Consider the following 19,853-nt stretch of genomic DNA (forward strand, 5'->3'; position numbering starts at 1 on the left):
ATGATGCTTACCTGGTGGAGTTGGGCTGCTCAGCTTCATTAGTAAAAGTATATTACTTTAAAGTTTAAAAAAATATACATATTAATTATGAAACGAAATATAAAGTTCCTGATATTCGGCGATCGAGGGCTCCGCATAAACCCATTCCGTTGACTCATTCCGAAGAGCAAAGCGCCACGGCGCACACTCTGGCTCTCGCCATCCCGCTCGCTCTTTATCTGGTGGGTGAGTGGGTGGGTGGGTGGTAGGTTTGGGGGGGGTCGCTGGGCCCCAGAGGCGTAGGTTCGCCTATGCCGACTGCGCCATATCTCCAACTAGCCGCCCCATACTAATTTTCAGTTTTTGACCTTCAAGGTTCCTTCACGCGCCAAATAGAGAGAGCGGGAGAGCGCCGGAGCGCCATAGAGCACCAGTGACGCCGTTGACGCTGACGTCGACCTAAGCAGCAAGCAGCAGGCAGCGGGCAGCGGCGCTAGCTGCGACAGCGTAAAGCGAGCAGCTCGCGGCGAGTGGATTTAATTCCATAAAAAACATTTCACGGCAACGGACGCGTGCGGACCAAGTAAAAATAACCGGAGAGAGCGACGAGCACTGAGCTGAGTTGAAAATAAAAAGCGGAAGAAGGCTAAAGGCGCAAGGCGAATATTTGAAAAAAAAAAAAAAAAAAAAAAAAAAAAAAAAACGAAAATAAATAGCGAAAAATAGCGAGAAAGATAGACAGTCAGAAAAAAGAAAGATAGAAAGCAGATCAAGGCGAGAAAACAAAAATCGCGAGTGCATTACTATTTTTTTTCCCGTGTGAGTGCAATCTCGAGAGGCAACAACTGCTAGGAGGATGGATCGGGAGCTGAACGGCGCTATGAGGAGTGTGTCTATAAATAGCAACGGTACCGCACAGCTGAACGGACACAGTCGCGACGAAACGGATCGAGTGGGTGGTGTACCGGGGGGTGTGGTAACAGCGACAGCGGCGGCAGCGGCAGCATCACAGACCACCACAAAATGCAGCTCGACGGCGAACGCAAATGCAACAGCGGCCACAAATGCAGCGATAGCGTTGGAGGCGAACCTTTTTGCGGCCGCTAGCGCATCAGAGAAAAAGAAGATGGTGCACGAGTTATGTCAGCAGCTGCTGCTAACGGACGAGCAGGTGCAGGAGCTGTGCTATCGCATCCTCCACGAGCTGCGACGCGGCCTCGCCAAGGACACCCATCCGAAGGCCAATGTCAAGTGCTTTGTTACGTACGTGCAGGACCTGCCCAACGGCAATGAGCGCGGCAAGTTCCTCGCCCTCGATCTCGGCGGCACCAATTTCCGGGTGCTCTTGATCCACCTGCAGGAGAACAACGACTTCCAAATGGAGTCCCGCATCTATGCCATACCCCAGCACATCATGATTGGCTCGGGCACCCAGCTGTTCGATCACATAGCCGAGTGCCTCTCCAATTTTATGGCGGAGCACAATGTCTATCAGGAGCGATTGCCCCTCGGCTTCACCTTCTCGTTCCCGCTGCGCCAGCTGGGCCTCACCAAGGGCCTGCTGGAGACCTGGACCAAGGGCTTCAACTGTGCCGGTGTCGTCAACGAGGATGTTGTCCAGCTGCTAAAAGACGCCATCGCCCGGCGCGGCGACGTCCAGATCGATGTGTGCGCCATCCTGAACGACACCACCGGCACCCTGATGAGCTGCGCCTGGAAGAATCACAACTGCAAGATCGGCCTGATCGTCGGCACCGGCGCCAATGCCTGCTACATGGAGCGCGTGGAGGAGGCGGAACTCTTCGACGTCGAGGCGGACAACAAGAAGCCCCATGTCCTGATCAACACCGAGTGGGGCGCCTTCGGCGATAATGGTGCCCTCGACTTTGTCCGCACCGAGTTCGATCGCGACATCGACGTGCACAGCATCAATCCCGGCAAGCAGACCTTCGAGAAAATGATCTCCGGCATGTACATGGGCGAGCTGGTGCGTCTCGTTCTCGTCAAGATGACCCATGCCGGTATACTGTTCAACGGCCAGGACTCGGAGGTCCTCAACACCCGGGGCCTCTTCTTCACCAAGTATGTGAGCGAGATCGAGGCCGATGAGCCCGGCACCTTCACCAACTGCCGGCTGGTCCTCGAGGAGCTCGGCCTGACCAACGCCACCGACGGTGACTGCGCCAACGTCCGCTACATCTGCGAGTGCGTCTCGAAGCGGGCCGCCCACCTGGTGTCCGCCGGCATCGCCACCCTCATCAACAAGATGGACGAGCCGCACGTGACCGTGGGCGTTGACGGCAGCGTGTATCGGTTCCATCCCAAGTTCCACAACCTGATGGTCGAGAAGATCTCGAAGCTGATCAAGCCGGGCATCACGTTCGATCTGATGCTCTCGGAGGACGGATCGGGCCGAGGTGCGGCGCTGGTGGCGGCGGTCGCCTGTCGCGAGGACATGCTCTCGCCCAAAAAGTAGGATCTGACGCCGCTGATGATGAAGTGAAGTCCTGCGAGCGAGCGGAGGGCCAGGCGGCGGAAACCGGAGAACACCTAGTACACGGCCACGGCCACCACGGCGTATGCGTAATTACAGTCAGGCCTCGCTAACTCGCCAAGAGCGCCACACCAACCACCAACCACCAAGCACCATCCCTGCCAGCTGCCAGATGAAGAGAAACTGAATCGACAAACCATCCTCACTGATAACCTGACCTGGCCTCCTCAAGTAGAGATGTCCTCCGGAAGGATCAACGTGATACAAAATTCGGCCATTGGGAGAGAGAGAGAGAGCGCTTTGTCGGGAGTGTAGAGAGAGAGAATCGAACCGTTTGGAGAGTTTGCTTTTGGAGAGTTAGCGAGGCCTGCTGCTGTAGGTTCCTTCGTTGGCCGTCGCCAGGGGGCGCTAGCCACGCCCACACAAACAACGCCACCTGGCGACGTGCTGCTTTAGTATTTTAATTAGGCAAAAACAAAAACAAAAACTAAGAAAAAAAACAAAGTTTTTAAAGAAACACACAGAAAGAAAAGGAAAAAGAGAAGAAAATACAAAAAGTAATCCCACTAAGAGACAGAAGATTTGTTGCATTCTATCTCTTTCTCTCCTAGTTAAAACTTAAAAAACAAAAAACTATTAAAAAAAAAGAAAGAAAAGGTATGCTTAATGGATCGATTTTCGATTTTTGTTGAAAATTTGTTATGCTATTATATACATATATATTTTACGAGAAAAACAAACCGATAAATAATACACACAAAAAAAAACCACTATTATAGTACAATTTGTGAAACGAATTTCTTTTCGAATTCCCCCGCCCCCGCCCCCGCCCTATCCCACAGACCGAGAGCCAGCGAGAGAGAAAGAGAGAGAAATTGTTATACTATCGTGCTACAAGCATTTTAGCATATCCTGCAGGACAACCGACAAAAATCGCACATTTTTAACGAAAGATAGAAAGAAATAAAAAGAAAAAACAAGAAAATGCTTGCAAAAAAAAGCCGCTATAAAGGAAGAAGAGCAGGACAGAGAGAGAGAGAGAGAGAGACAGGGAGTGCGACAGGGAGAGAGACAGGAAATACTAGGCGAAGAAACCGACGGCGCTAGACGGTGTCCTTTCTGTAATTGTAAATGTTTATATAGAACCTATTACGAAGCGTTATATGATAATACTTGCATACATATATATTTACATATATATATATATATAAAATATGATATACATTAGCCACTATATTACTGACTTTTTTTTTTTTTGTGTAATTGTACTGCTTTGTACGGTCTTTGTTTAGTGAATTTGTTTGTTGTTTAAACTAAACATATAAGAAGGTAATAACGTTTTTTTTCCACCCCCTCCCCCTTGGATATACAACATACATACATACATACATAGTAGATGGATGCGCTTTGTGGAGCGATTATTTATGTAATTGTACATTTTTGACCTAGTTTAGTGTTTAGTTCATATCTTAGTTTCTAAATGTTGTCGTGGAAGCCCGCAATACCGCAAGAGACCACCACCCATCCCTAAAAACCCTCCCATCCCTATATTATATTTAATTATTGTTTACCCACAACAACAACAACAACAACAACAACTATCGCCGAGAAGAGAGAACGCGAAAGCGAAAGCGAAAAGGCAAAAATACGCGAAAATGAAAAGCAAATAAAATTTGTTCTTAATTCATAAAAGTTGATTTTTTGTTTCATCTATTTTTGGTTTTCAGTTTTTGAGTTTTTCAGTTTTTTAGTTTTCTAAATGCTGCTGGTCAGCACTCACAAACAACAACAAAAACAAACAACAACAACAATTCGCAATCAAAGCAAACGAAAAACATTTTTTTTTTCAGTGTAGTCACAGACAAGATCAGACAAGTGTCGGACGGAAATGGAAATAAATGTTACAAAAAGTAAACTACATATTTAAGAAAACCAAAGCTAACAACAAGTGTTTCTATTTTTCAACAAAAAACGATTGTAAAATAAGAACTTAGCCCCTGTTATAAAAAGTCTAGTTATCAAAAAAAATAAATCCTAAAAAAAAACACTGAAATAAACCAGAAGGCTTGAACGAAGATGAATGGATAAAAAAAACAAATGGATTGTTTGTCGATGCAGAAGAAACAGAAAACAGAAAAAAAAAAATAAAACAAAAAACCGCTGATGAGAAACAGATATGATTTCTGGAATTTGTTTATTATTTTATTTTTTTTTGGGGGGAAATGGGGGATAATAATTTGAGAATTATTTATTCCCGACAAGAGCTATTTGTGAACTAAATTCAGTCTAAAATTATGCATCATCAGTGACAATGACAATCAGTCAGAAAGCTTAATTTTGTTATTTATATTATTACGCCAGGCGGGGATACCCTGTAACTATACTGAGGGGTATATTATTTTAAAAGATAATCGGGTGAAACTTGCTCTCTACTTGTATTTGGAGGGGGTCTATACGTTCTGTATTTTAATATTTTTTTGTGTTTGATGATAGAACTTAATATTATCTTTTTTTTTTAAGGAAATAATGTGAAACTTGACCTATACTTTTATTTGGAGGTCATCTATACGGTATGTACCGTTAAACCGTTGTTTTGTTTGGTGAAAAATCTCAATATTTCCTACATTTTTTTCTAATTTAGTTATTTCTCAAAGAAAATAATTTGAAACTTAACCTATAATTGTATTTGGAGATTATCTATACCGTCTGTACTCAAAAGTCTCATTTTTTGAGGACTTTTCGACTATTTTACGCAAAATTTCATGAGAATGATCTGAAACTTTACTTAAATTTGTATTCTTTACTCTACTATTCTTTTTGTTTAATAATAGAGCTTAATAATCAATAAAATAGTAATTTTTCTAAGGTAAAAATTGGAAATTTTGCCCCCACTTGGTATATGTACATAAATACAAATATACAAATAACTGTGTAAAATATTAAAATTTTATATTTTAGCCAGTTTTCATGAAAATGATCTGAAACTTCACCTATACTTGTATTTAGAGGGTGTCTAAATAGTATTAACTTTACAATCTTTTTTTTTTGAAAATGTAACTTGATTTTTTAGATTTTTCTCACTTTTCTAAGACGATAATGGAATGAAATTTAAACTATACTTGTTTTTACAAGGTATCTCCACAGTCGATACCCTATTATCTGTCTCGCCGCTTTGTAGTCCATTTTAAATTGAATCATTTGCAGTTTTCGTTTGACGCATTTGAATTACAAGTGCGGGCCAGTGGGACAGACAAAAGGCTTGATTGAGCCATTGATCGTAAATGTGTGAGGGGCAGTAGGGGGTTAAGGCGGGCGGCCAGCACTCGTGTCAGTCACTGGTACACTCGAACAAAACTTTCAGTGGAAATGTGTATTAGAAAGGGACCGGAAAATAATGCAATCTCCGGCACGAACCGATCACGTTTTTAGTGGCCCGGTCTGGGGGTCTGGGCGATTTAAAGCCCCAATTTAAATATCTCGAATGCAAATATTCAATTTAGAAATGCCAACCGCAATTTCGACTGTCTGTGTGGTGAGGGGAATTCCAAGTGGGAGATACCCTGCTCCGGGTATTAACCAGATCGAGAGTGACTGAGACTGGGACTGGGACTGGAACTACATAGCTGGGACTGATTGGGATCACCCCACTTAGCCCCACTTAACACCTGATGCCCTCACCGTGTCCTTAACCCTCTTATCGCCCTCTCGGCGATCACTATCAGTGAGGCACTCCTCCCTGGGCCTGGAATTTCACTCGATTGTGCATTTTCCAGCGCAGCTAGAAGCTTCTCGGGCGCACCCGGCGTATACGTAATATGAAATAATCGAGTCGAGAGGCGTCTCAGATCTTTCACCCCCAAAAACAGACTAGGATCTATACTTTCTTCTATAAAATATATACTTTCTTCTATAAGAATGCTATTTAGCGAATATAATTTATCAAAATATTGCGTATACGTCACCGTGCCAGCGAAGTAGGTGGGCGGACCACGCCTCACCGTATAGCCTCCGTATAGCCTCCTACGTCAGTGGTCGAAAGATTTATCATTGGGCAGGGAGACAGCCAGAAAGAATTCTTTTCAACATTTTTAAGAGCTTTGACAGCTCATTGTTTGTTGTTGGTGAAAATTTCGCGTTAATTTCGCGGCAATTTCACAAAATATGTTTCGAAAACATTTTTTCGAAAATAGTTTTTAATGCGCAGCAGGGGCAGAGGGACAAAATACGCAATAGAATGACAAAAACAAAGCGAGAGCGATGAAAAGAGATGGGGGAAAATGGGGATCCTCTCTCTTCCCTTGATCTTCAAACTGTCTCTATTTTGTCGCTATCGCTCGTGCTGCTCGCACTGCTTTATCACCCTGTTGCTTTGTTGTTACGCAAATGGTAAATTGCAAACCGCAAAGGCATTTCAAGCGACGGCAAAATGCGATTTTCGAAAGTGTGAAATGGAAATGCAACGAGGAAACACAAAACACAAAAAACAAAAAATCAAGAAAACAAAATCGAAGTCATGTGAGCTACAACTGCACTGAGAACAAATCAGTGTGACCAGATGTCTGTATGATACCCGATACTGTTCCAGAGAGTACAGTTGCCACCAAGGTCCATTACTGGATTTACGTTTAAAACTAATTGGTTTGTGGTCTTTATGGCCCAGACACTTTTCTTTGTTCCAATATATTTGCATATTTAAATTGAAAAGGTAACATTAACGAAACAGCTGCGAAAAGATTGACAATTTGCACTCGCCTCATAAATAAAACCATAACAAGTCACACTCGGATAAATATACATACAAGTTCCGAGCAATATGTTTCTATTTTGTTTTTTTCTTTTTAGCTTATTCCGCACACTCTGACACTGACGGATATTGGAAATGTGAAAAGTCTTAAAGCAGGTCGGGAGACAGAAACCAGTTTCGACAACAACATCGAACGACAGGAAGGAGCATTCAAATAGCCATTATAGCATATACTATATTTTTTTGGGCTCACAAGACTCATAGGTGAGCTTCCCTAGCCTGACATTCGAGTGACATTCTCGGCCCTATCTCAGATATCGAATCTTATCGATCGGCGTCGTGATAAAACCTTTGATTTCGCACTTCGGTAGTCCGAGACTTTACAATGCCAGTATTCCACGATATGCCAGATACGTAATATTTTCTATAAAGATTATTGTAGTATTTGCCAGGTAATCGTTTATCTCTGAGACAGAGCCATAAAGACTGGCGAAAGAATGCAGATTTCTGGCGATTGCAGAGCGGAGATAAGTATGTAATTATTTCGAAATCAGGGGAGGTGTTGATTTGTTATAAACCTGAGATAATGCTAGACTATAGGGGCTTATGATCACCGAGAGACACTAACAATTCCAACAATATTCCAACGCACTAGAGTCATTTCAACAGCATTCCAACAAACACTCCAACTGTTTTTCTTGGGGGGATATAAAAAACGATTGCAGAGCGGGCATAAGTCCTATTATTTCGAAATCAGCGGAGATGTTGATTTATTATAAGCCCAAGATAAGACTAGACTATAGAGTCTTACGATCAGCAGGAGATACTAACAATTCCAACAAGATTTCAACGCTCTAGAGCCATTCCAATAGCATTCCAACAAACCGCAAACAGCAAACTTTCTAGAGGGGATATAAAGAACTATTGCGGAGATAAGTCCTATATTATTTCGAAATCAGGAGAGATGTTGATTTGTTATAAGCCCAAGATAAGACTAGACTATAGCCTTACGATCACCATCAATTCCAACAAAATTCCACTGCACTTGAGCCATTCCAACAGCATTCCAACAGACCCACCGCCAGCAAACACTCCAACTGCCGTCACTTCCTCCGCCGATCTTGTTTTATGGTTGTTGTTTTCTGCGAATGATTACCGTTATTAGTTTATAATGCTTTTGTTTTGTTTTTTTTAGACATTTTTTGTCAGCTCTCTTGGGAAACAATCAGCTCTAGCTCTTGCCTTGTTTTACTGCCAAATTAGCGACTTTTTCGTGGTGTTGGTATAAAAAAACACAATACATTTTTACTTTTTTTTCGAACGCTCGTGTTTCGCCTTGGAAACCCTAAACAATAAATTCTGCATCTAAAATTACTTTAATTACGTTTTAATTTAAAAACCGCAAATGGAACACCGAAGTACATACATACATACAAATAATAATAAACCCCACGCGAGAAAAGGCAATATAAGTGAGTAATTAAAAAAGCCTCGTGTTCTGGTGGCTGGGAGGGAAAAGCGCAAAAAGCAAAGTGAGTTGTTGGCGGCATTGGGATATAAACTAAATTGAATGATATAATCCGGGTAATTAAGCCGGAGAGGATCAATCGGACGGGGGCGGGATACTCGACAGGTAAGTGTCATCCACTAATTGGCGGATGATGAATTTTATATTTCGTATCTCAAAGTTATCCCCAAAGTTTCTCGTACATCTTTACAGTCTATAAGACACTTTAATTAAACATTTATCAGAACTGTCTGCGGCTTCCATTGCAATAGTCAGAAATAATAAGTTTTCTAAACAAAACTGCGCAAAATCACCGAGAACCGATGATAAATTGACGGGAGACGCCGTCTGTCTTGAGTTCTGTAATTGGAATACCCCAGAACTTGGATCTTGGATCTTGGATCGTAGGGCCTGGGCCAGCCCCCCCCAAGATCCGGTACAGTTGCCTCCGGCGGTGGCGGACCTCTTGATGGTCACGGCCACTCCGATAGATGATGTAAGTGAATGTGAATGGAAGCGAATGATTGAATTGAATGAAAGTGCGACGAGAACGGCCACTAATCGCTTAACGAACCAATTGAGCGGCGGAACGAACCGCCAGAAACTGCCTTCATCTTCCGAGCATTTTTGTCTCAATTAATGGGCGGGAAGAGACGCTTCTTCTGGAAGACAGGTCATCCGACTCTGGAGAGTCTAGAGCAAATTGCTGGGCATACAAATTTATTTGATCCCAGACACTTGAGTCAATTTGCAGACAAACGGGCACGAGACTTTGGTTAGTACTTCATTTCTGCGACTTGTTTGTCCAACAAAGTGATCTTTTAATGAATTAGGAGCTGAAAACTTTGAGATATTTGAGTAAAAGATTGCTTTTAGATAAAATAGTTCTTTAATTATTGGGATAGAAGAGCCACAAAGTTTAAAAACAAGAATCAGTGCCGCAGTTTTGAGTAAAATAAACAAATAATAAAGTCCACATTTAGTCAGAAGATGGTCAGGGAAGAATTTCGTCGTTAGAGTGCCTCAGAATTAAAAATAATAAGGTCCACCTTTGGTCAGGAGATGGCCAGGGAAGAATTCCGACGTTAGAGCGCCTATTTAAGAATAAATATTAAATATTAAATATATTAGGTATGTATTTGAAATACTCACAAGGAGAAAGAGCTCAAAAGCGCCACGAAAGATAGGGAATAAAGAAATCAGAACTCGGAGGGAAGATAAAAATAAAAACAAGCAAATCAGGTGGCTTTAGTCCCAAATTAAGGTGCTGGAGCTTTAAAATCCATCTAAAGGAAGAAAAAAAAATATTCTTTTAATAGAATTTAAGATAAGTCCCTAGAAAAAATTACAAATAAAATCTATAAAGAGCAAAACTGTTAAGAAAAAATATATGTTAAATATAATTTACATTTTAATACTCACAAAGAAACTCAATTAGGGCTCAGTTATATTCGGCAAACAAAAGCACCCAGGACTCTGTTGAAAAATAAATTTAAAAACAATAATTATAATGAATAACCTAATAATAGATAGGAGATAATAGTTAGTTTTTTTTAAGAAAATTAAATACTAAGTACTTGCCAGTAAACGGAAAGCACACGGAAAAGGATGACAATTATGACAAGTCAGGAAGCAAAATTATTTAAAAACGATACCAAAGAGCCCACTCAGATCTAGTTGCAAAGCGTCCTGTAGCAAATATTTAAGTTAATATAACTAACTGAATACCACTTCACGAGTACCGGGTATATATACTAACCAAAAGATCCACCTCAGTGGGAGGTGGATACGGATTCGAAGCCGGAAAAGCTAAAAGAAAACAAATTTAAGATTCAGAAGCAATAATATTAATGATAGATTTTACCGAAAGTATAAAGTTAAATAAAATAAATAAATAAGATTGAAGTCGAGTTTCAGAGAGCCCATCCTAATCAAGCAAAGCGGCCTGAAATGTTAAATATTTTAGTTAAAAATAGTTTTACTCTACGAGTACCGGGTATAGGATACTTACAAGGAGAAGGAGCTCAAAAGGGCCACAAAAATTTGGAGAAAAGGGTATCAGAACTCGGTTCAAAGGTAAGAATAAAAAAAGTAACAGATAAGAAAGCTAGTCGGTGGATCCTTAAAGGTGGTGCTGGAGCTATAGAGTCCAAGCCCTAAAGTAAGAATCTATATTATTTAAACAGTATCAAGTATTGCCATTGAGTATTACTCACTTGTAGGGGGTTATCGGGGAAAAATGAACAAATTAAAAATAAAAACTATTGGAAGAAAATACTTTAGTTGAATGAAATTGAATTTTTCAAAAACTTACAAGGAGGAGAAGCCCAACAGAGAATTGGAAGGCGATGGCAAAAAATTGTAGCAGCAGTTTAAAAATGTAAATAATTATAAAGAGTAACCTGTGGATAAAAATCGAATTATTAGTAAATAGAATTAGTAAGAAAATATTTTAGTTAAATAAATTGATACATTTTAAATACTTACAAGGAGAAGAATCTCGAAGGAGGCTCAGATGGCGATGACGAACAAGAAACTCTGACTCGTTTCAAAATAAAAATAAAAATAAAAATAAAAATCAAAAGAGCAACCTGTGGAAAAAGAGATTTGTGTTTAAAATTTATTATGTTAATTTTATTATGTACTTACTAAAAGACAGAGGATAGTGAGATGACAAGTCAGGAAAAAATAAATATAAGGTAAAGTATTCAAAAGAGTACCCTGTAGAAAATATTAAAAACTTATCAATATAATAATTATAATTGTAATTAATAAAAACAAATACGAACCAAAGAAAGGAGCGCAGAAGGAAAAGGAAAAAGTCACATCACAACAGAGCCGCCATGCATAGCGAGTGGTCTTCAAAATGTCATTTAAAAGGAGGTCTTTTTAAGAAATAGAAGAAAATCAGTCACTCCGTGGGCTCTAAAAGGCAGTAATTGTAGAGTTCAAAAGCCGAAATATACAAAATGTTTACCAACCCAAGGGTCCAAAAGCCAGGAAAATATTCAAGAATTCAGTAGAGTCTATAGCTTATGACTTCACTTTGAAAAATTGGTTAAATTTAAATGAAAATATAGAAGGAAATCAGGATGTGGAACTCTGGAATTAGAGGTTTTTTTTATCATTTCTTAAAATAGCTATATGTATATTACCAAAAACATCCAGTGGAAGTTATATTGTTTCAACAGTTAGAGGACCAGGATATCTTAGAAAAATTAAGAAATATTAATTAATAAGTAATTATAAGTTATAAAGTATTAAGTAATATATTTACCCAACTGAGTTGAAGATTGAAAGTTGAAAAAATGTTGAGAAAAAAAATAAGAAAAGAAGCGTCATCTTTCCACGGCAAGAGGGCGGATCCTTTTTTAGTGAAAGGAGCTAAGTTTACAGAATAATTAATATTGATATACGAAGTGATTACAAATCATATTTACCAAGAAAATCGCGGAAATGAGGATGATAATAAGCCGATATTTGAGAGTCAAAAATTGACAAAAAATTATATATCAGGAAATTATTAAGGTAATAATAAGATAATAAGAATACTTACTAAGAGCCCCTTACATGGAAAAGTAAAGTTGAAAAAGGAAAAAGTACTCAATATTTTTAAAATAATTGAAAGACAGAATTGTAGAGCGATTGTTTCATTTTAATGAATGTGGCTAGGGGAATAGATAATTAAAATTATATTATTATTAATGGAATTAATATTTACTAAAGAAAGATTTTAATTTAAAGGCAATTTGGTTAGAGAATCTAACTAATTTGGGTTAATGGTATCAAAAATTAATATTTACCAATATATAAAAAAATAACTAAGTTAATCAAGGAAATCAGGATGAAAACCAGCCAGTGTTTGTTAGCCTGAAAATATATGTGGATATTATTTTAGATGAAAAATATTTTGATAATAAAATAATAAATATTATAATAAAATATATAAATAATAAAATACTTACCAATAATTTAAGGCCAGAAAAAAAAAAAGAAAAAGCACCCGAGTTCCGCTGTTAACATAAATTAAATAATAGAAATAGGAATAATTAGAATTAAGATTAAAATATAGAATATAATAAAATAAAAAAAATAATTGGCACAAAAATAATAAATTTAAAAAAAAAACTGTAGAAAAAATTTAATAAATCAGACTGCAGAATAATAAATATTAAACAATTACCTGAATAGACCTTTTTAGTTTTTTGACTATTTTATAAATTTTTTTTTTTTACTTTATAGACTATTTTATATATTTTTTTTTAATTTTTAGACTATTTTATATTTTTTCTTCACTTTATAGATTATTTAACATTTTTTACTTTTTAAATTGTTTTATATGTTTCACTTTTTTCAATATTTTATATTTTTCACTTTTTTAATTATTTTATATTTTTCACAATTTTAACTATTATTAAACTTTTTATATTATATATTATTTAGACCCGAGCCCTACGAGGCCCAGAGCTGAACTGATTTGTTTTCGGACTCCGGTTGAGGCGTTAAATTTTTGGGCCACGGGAATTCGACTCAAGGCCTACTTGCGGGGAAGCCTCCAATACCACAGCTCCTGCCACTCAGGATTTTCGGGATTTTTGATTTTAAATAATTTACAAAAAACGGTCAGACTTAACCAAGAGTCTGGTCACTCTGTTAGAGGCATCTTTAGACCGCTAGAGTTTAATGAAAAGGATGATTTATGGGAGAGAATGGGGATGTGGGTGGGTGGGTGTAGCGGATCATGTGGGGGGTATAAATTAAACACCTCTCTGGGAAGCACTATAAATAATAACAATAACAACAGGGGCGAGCAAAACAAAAAACAAAAAGCGGCCAAAACAAACGTAAACAACGAGCCAGTTTTGGGTGCAAATGGAACACACACAGCTCGGCTGATAACCGCAAAAAATGTCAGTGGAGACAACCTGGAATAGATCACGTTTCTGCATTTCTCACACCCCAGAACAATAATACCCTCTCCCCCGATCTGGGCCTCTTATACAATCCACCTGACACTGGGCAGAGAGTTCTCCGGGAGTCGGGAGATGTTCCGGGAAATGGATCTCCAGAGGCTAGACTTCTTGGAATCTTGATGGCTCTATGGCTTTAAGTGGCTTATTGGATTGGAATTCGAGGCCCATGGCTCTCTTGTGAGTAATTGGTTATTGGAATACCTGTATATGACTATAATTTCTGTTTACTCAAAGTTGGTATTCGGATTGCAGGTGAGTGACCAGACCGACTATGAACTATGGCGGAACTTTGAACCGCCGCTCAGGCCACTCCATTCATTCATTTTTCAGCAAAAAAAAAAAAAAAAAACAAAAAACAAAAGCCAGCTCTGCGGGCCCAGAACCAGTCATTTAGCAACTATTTCAGCCAATGCCATTTATGCACTGTACTACGATAATTGCTCAAAAAACAAACAAACAAAAAATACAGAAACAAAATGCAATTCGATCTCGAACTGGATCTCGTTGTCTTCCGCTTTTCAATTGCCGTAAAACGCAATTTCGAACGGGTTGCATAAGATCCAATCCAGATATATGTATGTGGCTGTGGGCTTCCATTGCCGGGGGATTACAAAAGATCAGAGAGAGGGAAACTACTCTTAGCCCCTCCTAGCCGCTAACTAGTAATTTTTTCTGTGTAAACAGAAATATGAAATATTTGAAGCACCCTTTGATAGGCAAGGGTCAAGTGACTCTCTGGCTCTGGGTGGTAATCTACGGACGGAGTCGGATGAATATACTATTGTATCCCCCAAATAAATATTACTGGCCTTATTTGTTTACGATTATAAACAATAAACACATTTATGACCGGCCATATAGAAAAAGAATGTGTGCGAATTTGTTCGCGGGATCCCACACACCCCAGACCCCATACCCCAGACCCCAGACCCCAGAGTACCAAGTACTGAGTACTATGAGTGTAATTAGAATTGTTGCCGAAACCCGAAACCCGAAAGCTGATAAGCCCACACGCCAAATAAATACCCGGAATTCGAGAATGGATCCAAGAAGAGGTCTTGCTCTGAATGGATCGGAGGTTAATGGAAGGTTGAAGGAGGTACAGATTGGTATTGAAACTAAAAATAATTCCCAACTATTTCCGGACCTTCTTGTCTATAAATCTTCATAGTTAGTAAGAAATCTCTCTGAAAAAAAAGATCATTTGGAACAGCACTTGACTGATAAGCTCTGGAAATGGGAATTCAAATTTTAATGCTCCGTGGGCCAAAAAAAAAAAATAAAATTTACGATAAAGATCGTTTATTGGATCGGTCCCTTTGATTGCCGGCCAAAAAAAATTTACTATGTACTTGTAGAGCGAACAGAAAGTCTTAAAGATTAGGCCTGGGGGGGAAGGTTGATTCACCAGAAGTGCTTCAAATATGTGCTGAGGCGAAGTTTTGATGAAATTATTGTTTCTTCAGGCAAACACAACCCGTATGAGATACTCTATCTGCGAGATAATCAAATTTGAATGGGGCTATGGGGAGCTATGGGAGGTATATTTGCCAAATTTTGTACTAATTATCGCAGATAAGGAGTGCTGGCGTCGTCTAAAGTTTCTACCTGGCTATTAAAATGGTAATCCCAGGCCATAGTTACCATTATTCCCTATGGCCCCAACTGTGAAAGTAAAAGTGGCAAGTTCGGGCCGGGCGGGCGATAATACTATCCGGATTCCGGACCTCCGATAAGCCCACAAAGCCCATCCTGACATGGAGTTACTATAGTCCTCCTATAGACCCTAATTAATTCATGTTTTTCAAACCCGACCAGGCCTATCTGTTCTGTTCCCGCCAAAATCTGTCAATTTTGGGCCTGAGATTGATAAGATTTTTTTTGTCAAGAGTCGAGTGGAATATATATATTTACTCCTCCCCCGGTAGGGCTTATCAGGTGGAAATGGGGGGGCGGATGGGTCGGTGGGGTAACTAAATCGGCGCAGTTGCATAAATCAATCGATCCGATCGTCGAGAACTTTCCCTATCGAAGGAATTCGATAACGCCCCCAGAAGTTCCCCAGACGTAGTCGAAACTTTCGCCCGGACTCCCGGATGCGGTTGTATTTTACGGATTACGGATTACGGATTACGGGTACGGGTATACGGGATTAGTGCCTGATCGGAATCGATAGCGGAATAACCTTGAGATTTGAAGTGTCTCGGCGGGGGAGGAGTTGCGAGAAAGGTATTTATTTACTCGGTTTATTATCGGGAACCTTATCGAATTTATGGATGACAATATCAGGCCATTTCGGTTCTATGAATAGTAATGCCACTAACTTTATTTGTTTTCTTTCCAATTTTTTTTTTTTTTTTCGATTTTCTAACCTCACTAATGTTGAGCTTTTGCTTTTTGTGTAACGGTAAACCTCATATGTAACGGTACACGACAGCTGTTCGCGTGCGTGTCTCTGTCTATGGGGGGGGGGGGGGAGTGGAAAAATTTGGTGGGAATCGATATCAATAACCCCAAACGATGGTCAGATAGTGTACGGACGACTAGGTGGCTCAACTTTAGTATTCCAGTTGATGGTTAATCAATGTCACTTTGCTCGAATATGCCAACATAACCTCAAAGGGCACGCGCCGCCGACTGTAGGCTGTAGGGGGAGCAAGGGGGGAGCATGGGTGATGGGCGGAGAAGGACGAAACTGTGTCAGCCGGCATCCATCCAACCACCCCAGCCACCCACTCGCACGCCCACTCACAGAGTGAAATCCTCTCCCAACGTCAAAAAGCGTGGGAGTGGCGGATGAACAAAAAAGAGGATTTTAGAATAGTAGAAGAAAAAACAACAACAAGAAAATACCAAACTGATTGTGCAATCTAACAAAAAAAAAGAGGAAAATTATTAGAGGGCTTGAGCCGAGGCGGAACACATGTTTGATATTTTCTGTCAGAGTATGCTAATCAAAGCAACTACTTATCAAAGGCGGCACAAGAAATTTGTAATTGTTTTTCTTTTTTTTTTTTTTTTTCTGTTCAGTTTTTAGTTTTGTCTTCTTCTTCCGCGTTTCAGTGCCCTTGAGTTTGTCCTTTTTGAGCAGCTCTGCTGGCGGAGCAGTTGACGCCAGCCGAGGTGGCGGCCAGCAGCGCTGGGAGCTTTCAGCTGTTATACGCTGCGCATGTAAACTGGTTTTGGTATAACACTTTTATCTGTCCACAGAGAGAGGATAAACAAACAAAGAGAGAGGGAGGCGGCAGAGCCCAGAGAGAGAGAGAGAGAGAGAGCGCGTGTAGGAGGCTCGTCACCCGGCCTGCGCATGTGTTGGTGTGTATGTTTGTGAGTGGAATTTTCTCTTACAACATAGCCAGCAGGTTATTACAGAAATATGTAAATGATATATGTAAAATTATTTCAAAATAATAAAATAATATAAAATATTAACAGAGTTTAATTAAATGCTTAATTTTACATACAAATTGTGAGTTACAACTATAGAGCTTTAAAACTCTAGTAAAATAAGGTTGATCGCTTCAAAACACTTTAAAATTTAAACCACCCGCTCTTGAGTGAAACTCCCGTTAAGATAGAGATGCCAGAAAAAGCAACAAGGTTGCCATACATCAGGAAAACCATCGCCAAACTATCGATAACTCGCTCGACGATAACGGTGCTGCCACCTCAGAAAAGCAGGCCGAACTTTCTCGTCGAAATCGAATTTCATTTATAAGTTTCCGACAGACATCATTCGAGGCAATCGCCAAGCAGCATAAAGCGAAATTTTCGTGTGATTTTCAGTCAAGACATCAAGAAAACAGTTAAATAAAACAAACAAAATGGTTCGTCGTGGACGCTCTGCCAGCCCCCCGCCATCCGCTCGTCGGTAAGTAACGAAATCCGAAACAAAGTGCCCATAGTGGCCATGATAAAGGAAACAACAAAGCGGCGCCAGGAAGAGGAAGGCCATTTCGTAATCGCCTGAGGATCGGAAGATCTTTGTCTTCCGATACAGGGGTAGCGTTCCTCACCTACCGTCGCTTTGCGGGGCACCTCAAAAATGTTACGTAACCTAAAAAAAATCAGACCAGTGGATCAGACCAGGAGGGAGACCCTTTCATGTGGGATGCTCCAGTGATGTGGGGCCTTGGATTGTCAAGGTTCCTGCTGTTTCCTCTATCTTGGCTTGTGTTTTAGAAACCAATAGTTTTGGAAGCCATTCCATGGGGTTACCAAAGAGATAATCTTTATAGATTAGAGAAATGGCAGAATAATCTCATAAATTGTCATTTCTTGGCCTATAAAGGTACAAAGTTCAGAAAAATAGTTCTCATCCGCAAAAAAACAAGCTATAATAACAATACCTCTCTCCAATTGCAGTAGCGCACCGGCCCCAGCACCCGCACCTGTGCCAGCACGTGCCGCTGCTCCCCCGCCGCCACCGGCACCCGTCTCGGCCCCCCCCAGCGCCGTGGGCATGCCGGCGCCCCAGCAGCCCTCAATGTTCCAGCAGATGGCCGCCACCGCTGGTGGCGTGGCCGTCGGTTCGGCTATTGGACACACCATGGGCGCGGGCATCACCTCGCTGTTCAGCGGATCCGGCGACAAGGAGGCAGCTGCTCCGGCACCCGCCGCTGCGGCCCCGGCCCCCCAGCAGCAGTACTACGCCCAGCAGCCACAGCAGACGGAGCCGCAGGGCGCTTGCGCCTGGGAGATCAAGCAGTTCCTCCAGTGCGCCCAGGGCCAGGCGGATCTGTCGCTCTGCGAGGGATTCAACGAGGCGCTGCGGCAGTGCAAGCAGGCGCATCACATGCAGTAGAGGACGACTCTGCACCTCTCCACAGATAGACCCCCTACAGAACCCCCTACACTACCTCGGCAGCACAGTATGGAGAGCACAGTCACCAAACGGAGCGCCGAGCGCTTGTTTCTAATTTTCGTTTAGTTCTAATTGTTAAATGAGAAGGCATCCAAAAGGGAGAATGTTTGAATGTAGTGCGAAATAATGTTGAATAGAATTCTCCATTGGCAGTTCCCTCACTTGAATCCCCGAGAATCCCCATCCAAAAAACCCTCTTCTGGGACTGCCAATGGAGACGAAAACCGAACATCCACGTCAGTGTTTTAATTATTATTAAATAATACTTGTAATTAAGTTCAATATTTAGTTAGTTCCTATTGGTTTAGTTCAAAGCAAAGATTCTGTGACACAAAGACTTTTGTTTTCTTTCTGGAACGAAAAGGTTTCTTCAATTGTGAAATGGGAATTACAAAGAAACCGAAATAAGCAAGTGACACTGCACTTCTATAAATACCCAAATCGATTCATTTTTCTTAGTATATGTATTATAATTAAGGCCCTTTCTTGTTGGCTTCTTTGTCAGTTGTCACGTGCTTGACGTGGCCTTGTTGTTGTTTTGATGCGAGAGGTGGCACTGCAATTTGCGTCTAATTTGGTGAAATTTGTGGAACGTAAACAGTGGTGATTATGGTAAACATGTTTACAAACTATACATATACCTCTATATAGTATATATGTATTGTATATCTACTATATAGTCTTCGCTACAACAATAATAAGTAATCGTGTCGTTAGTCATAGCCATTGGACTTTGATTTTGAGGAAAGCTTTCCTTTATTTACGAAATTTTATTTAATTATTAGAGCACTGCTACCCATGAGGCAGTTTGTTAAATTGTACATCTACTCAATCCTTAGTTATTAGTTATTAGAAGACTAATTATTAATTAAACCTACCATATACAATACATTTTAGGTAGAAAAATCTATGTGGATTATGTATTTTAAATTATTTTAAAGCCTTTATCTGTAAGTCTTCTGTAACTCTTGGGTAAGGTTCTGAATTAAGGACAGCGGTTCCTAGTTCCCTAGCTGAGCTTTGAGGATGCGGATTCATCCTTTTCGAATACTTTTGTGCGATTTCCTGAAGCTTATCGTCCCATTTCAATACTCCGAGATCTACGCCGCTGGTTCTCATGTCCCAGAAAGCCCCAGAGATCCTTCTTGCTTTTCGTGATAATGCCGTAGACCTTAAGGTCATCAATGGGACTGGGAGCTAGTATGATCAAGAAACGAGGGCTTTCATAAGAATAGAGAATCTTTCCATCTATTCTTCTATAAATATTATAAAGATTACAACAAAACTATAAA

The 19,853-nt window shown here is 40.4% G+C and overlaps 2 protein-coding genes and 1 long non-coding RNA gene across 4 annotated transcripts; 2 read left to right on the forward strand and 1 right to left on the reverse strand.

Annotated features, from left to right (window-relative positions):
- Positions 1-494: 494 nt before the first annotated feature.
- Positions 495-3,847, forward strand: LOC6504984 (hexokinase type 2). Its single transcript, XM_001965652.4, has one exon. The coding sequence runs from the start codon at positions 836-838 to the stop codon at positions 2,453-2,455; it is 1,620 nt and encodes a 539-aa protein (XP_001965688.1). The 5' UTR covers positions 495-835; the 3' UTR covers positions 2,456-3,847.
- Positions 3,848-9,614: 5,767 nt separating this feature from the next.
- On the reverse strand, positions 9,615-13,451 carry LOC26515195. Of its 2 annotated transcripts, XR_004310185.2 has the most exons (18): positions 12,908-13,451; positions 12,690-12,737; positions 12,528-12,594; positions 12,281-12,392; positions 12,002-12,090; positions 11,880-11,932; positions 11,706-11,826; positions 11,514-11,649; positions 11,374-11,445; positions 11,212-11,315; positions 11,039-11,126; positions 10,941-10,985; positions 10,736-10,880; positions 10,589-10,669; positions 10,484-10,533; positions 10,147-10,413; positions 9,877-10,010; positions 9,615-9,818 (listed from the first exon to the last, which is right to left on the reverse strand). It is a non-coding gene; the product is annotated as an uncharacterized LOC26515195 (long non-coding RNA). The 2 variants fall into 2 exon arrangements; XR_001408415.3 differs by lacking the exons at positions 12,281-12,392; positions 12,528-12,594; positions 12,690-12,737; positions 12,908-13,451 and adding an exon at positions 12,165-12,210 and having other exon boundaries at positions 12,002-12,108.
- A 3,916-nt stretch (positions 13,452-17,367) lies between these two features.
- LOC6504985 (coiled-coil-helix-coiled-coil-helix domain-containing protein 2) lies at positions 17,368-18,790 on the forward strand. The gene is made up of 2 exons (XM_001965651.4): positions 17,368-17,568; positions 18,063-18,790. Exons 1-2 carry the CDS (start codon positions 17,522-17,524, stop codon positions 18,499-18,501), a joined length of 486 nt encoding a protein of 161 aa, XP_001965687.1. The 5' UTR covers positions 17,368-17,521; the 3' UTR covers positions 18,502-18,790.
- Positions 18,791-19,853: the final 1,063 nt, after the last annotated feature.

This window comes from Drosophila ananassae, chromosome XR (genome assembly GCF_017639315.1).
Source record: "Drosophila ananassae strain 14024-0371.13 chromosome XR, ASM1763931v2, whole genome shotgun sequence".
Taxonomy (NCBI): Eukaryota; Metazoa; Arthropoda; class Insecta; order Diptera; family Drosophilidae; genus Drosophila; species Drosophila ananassae.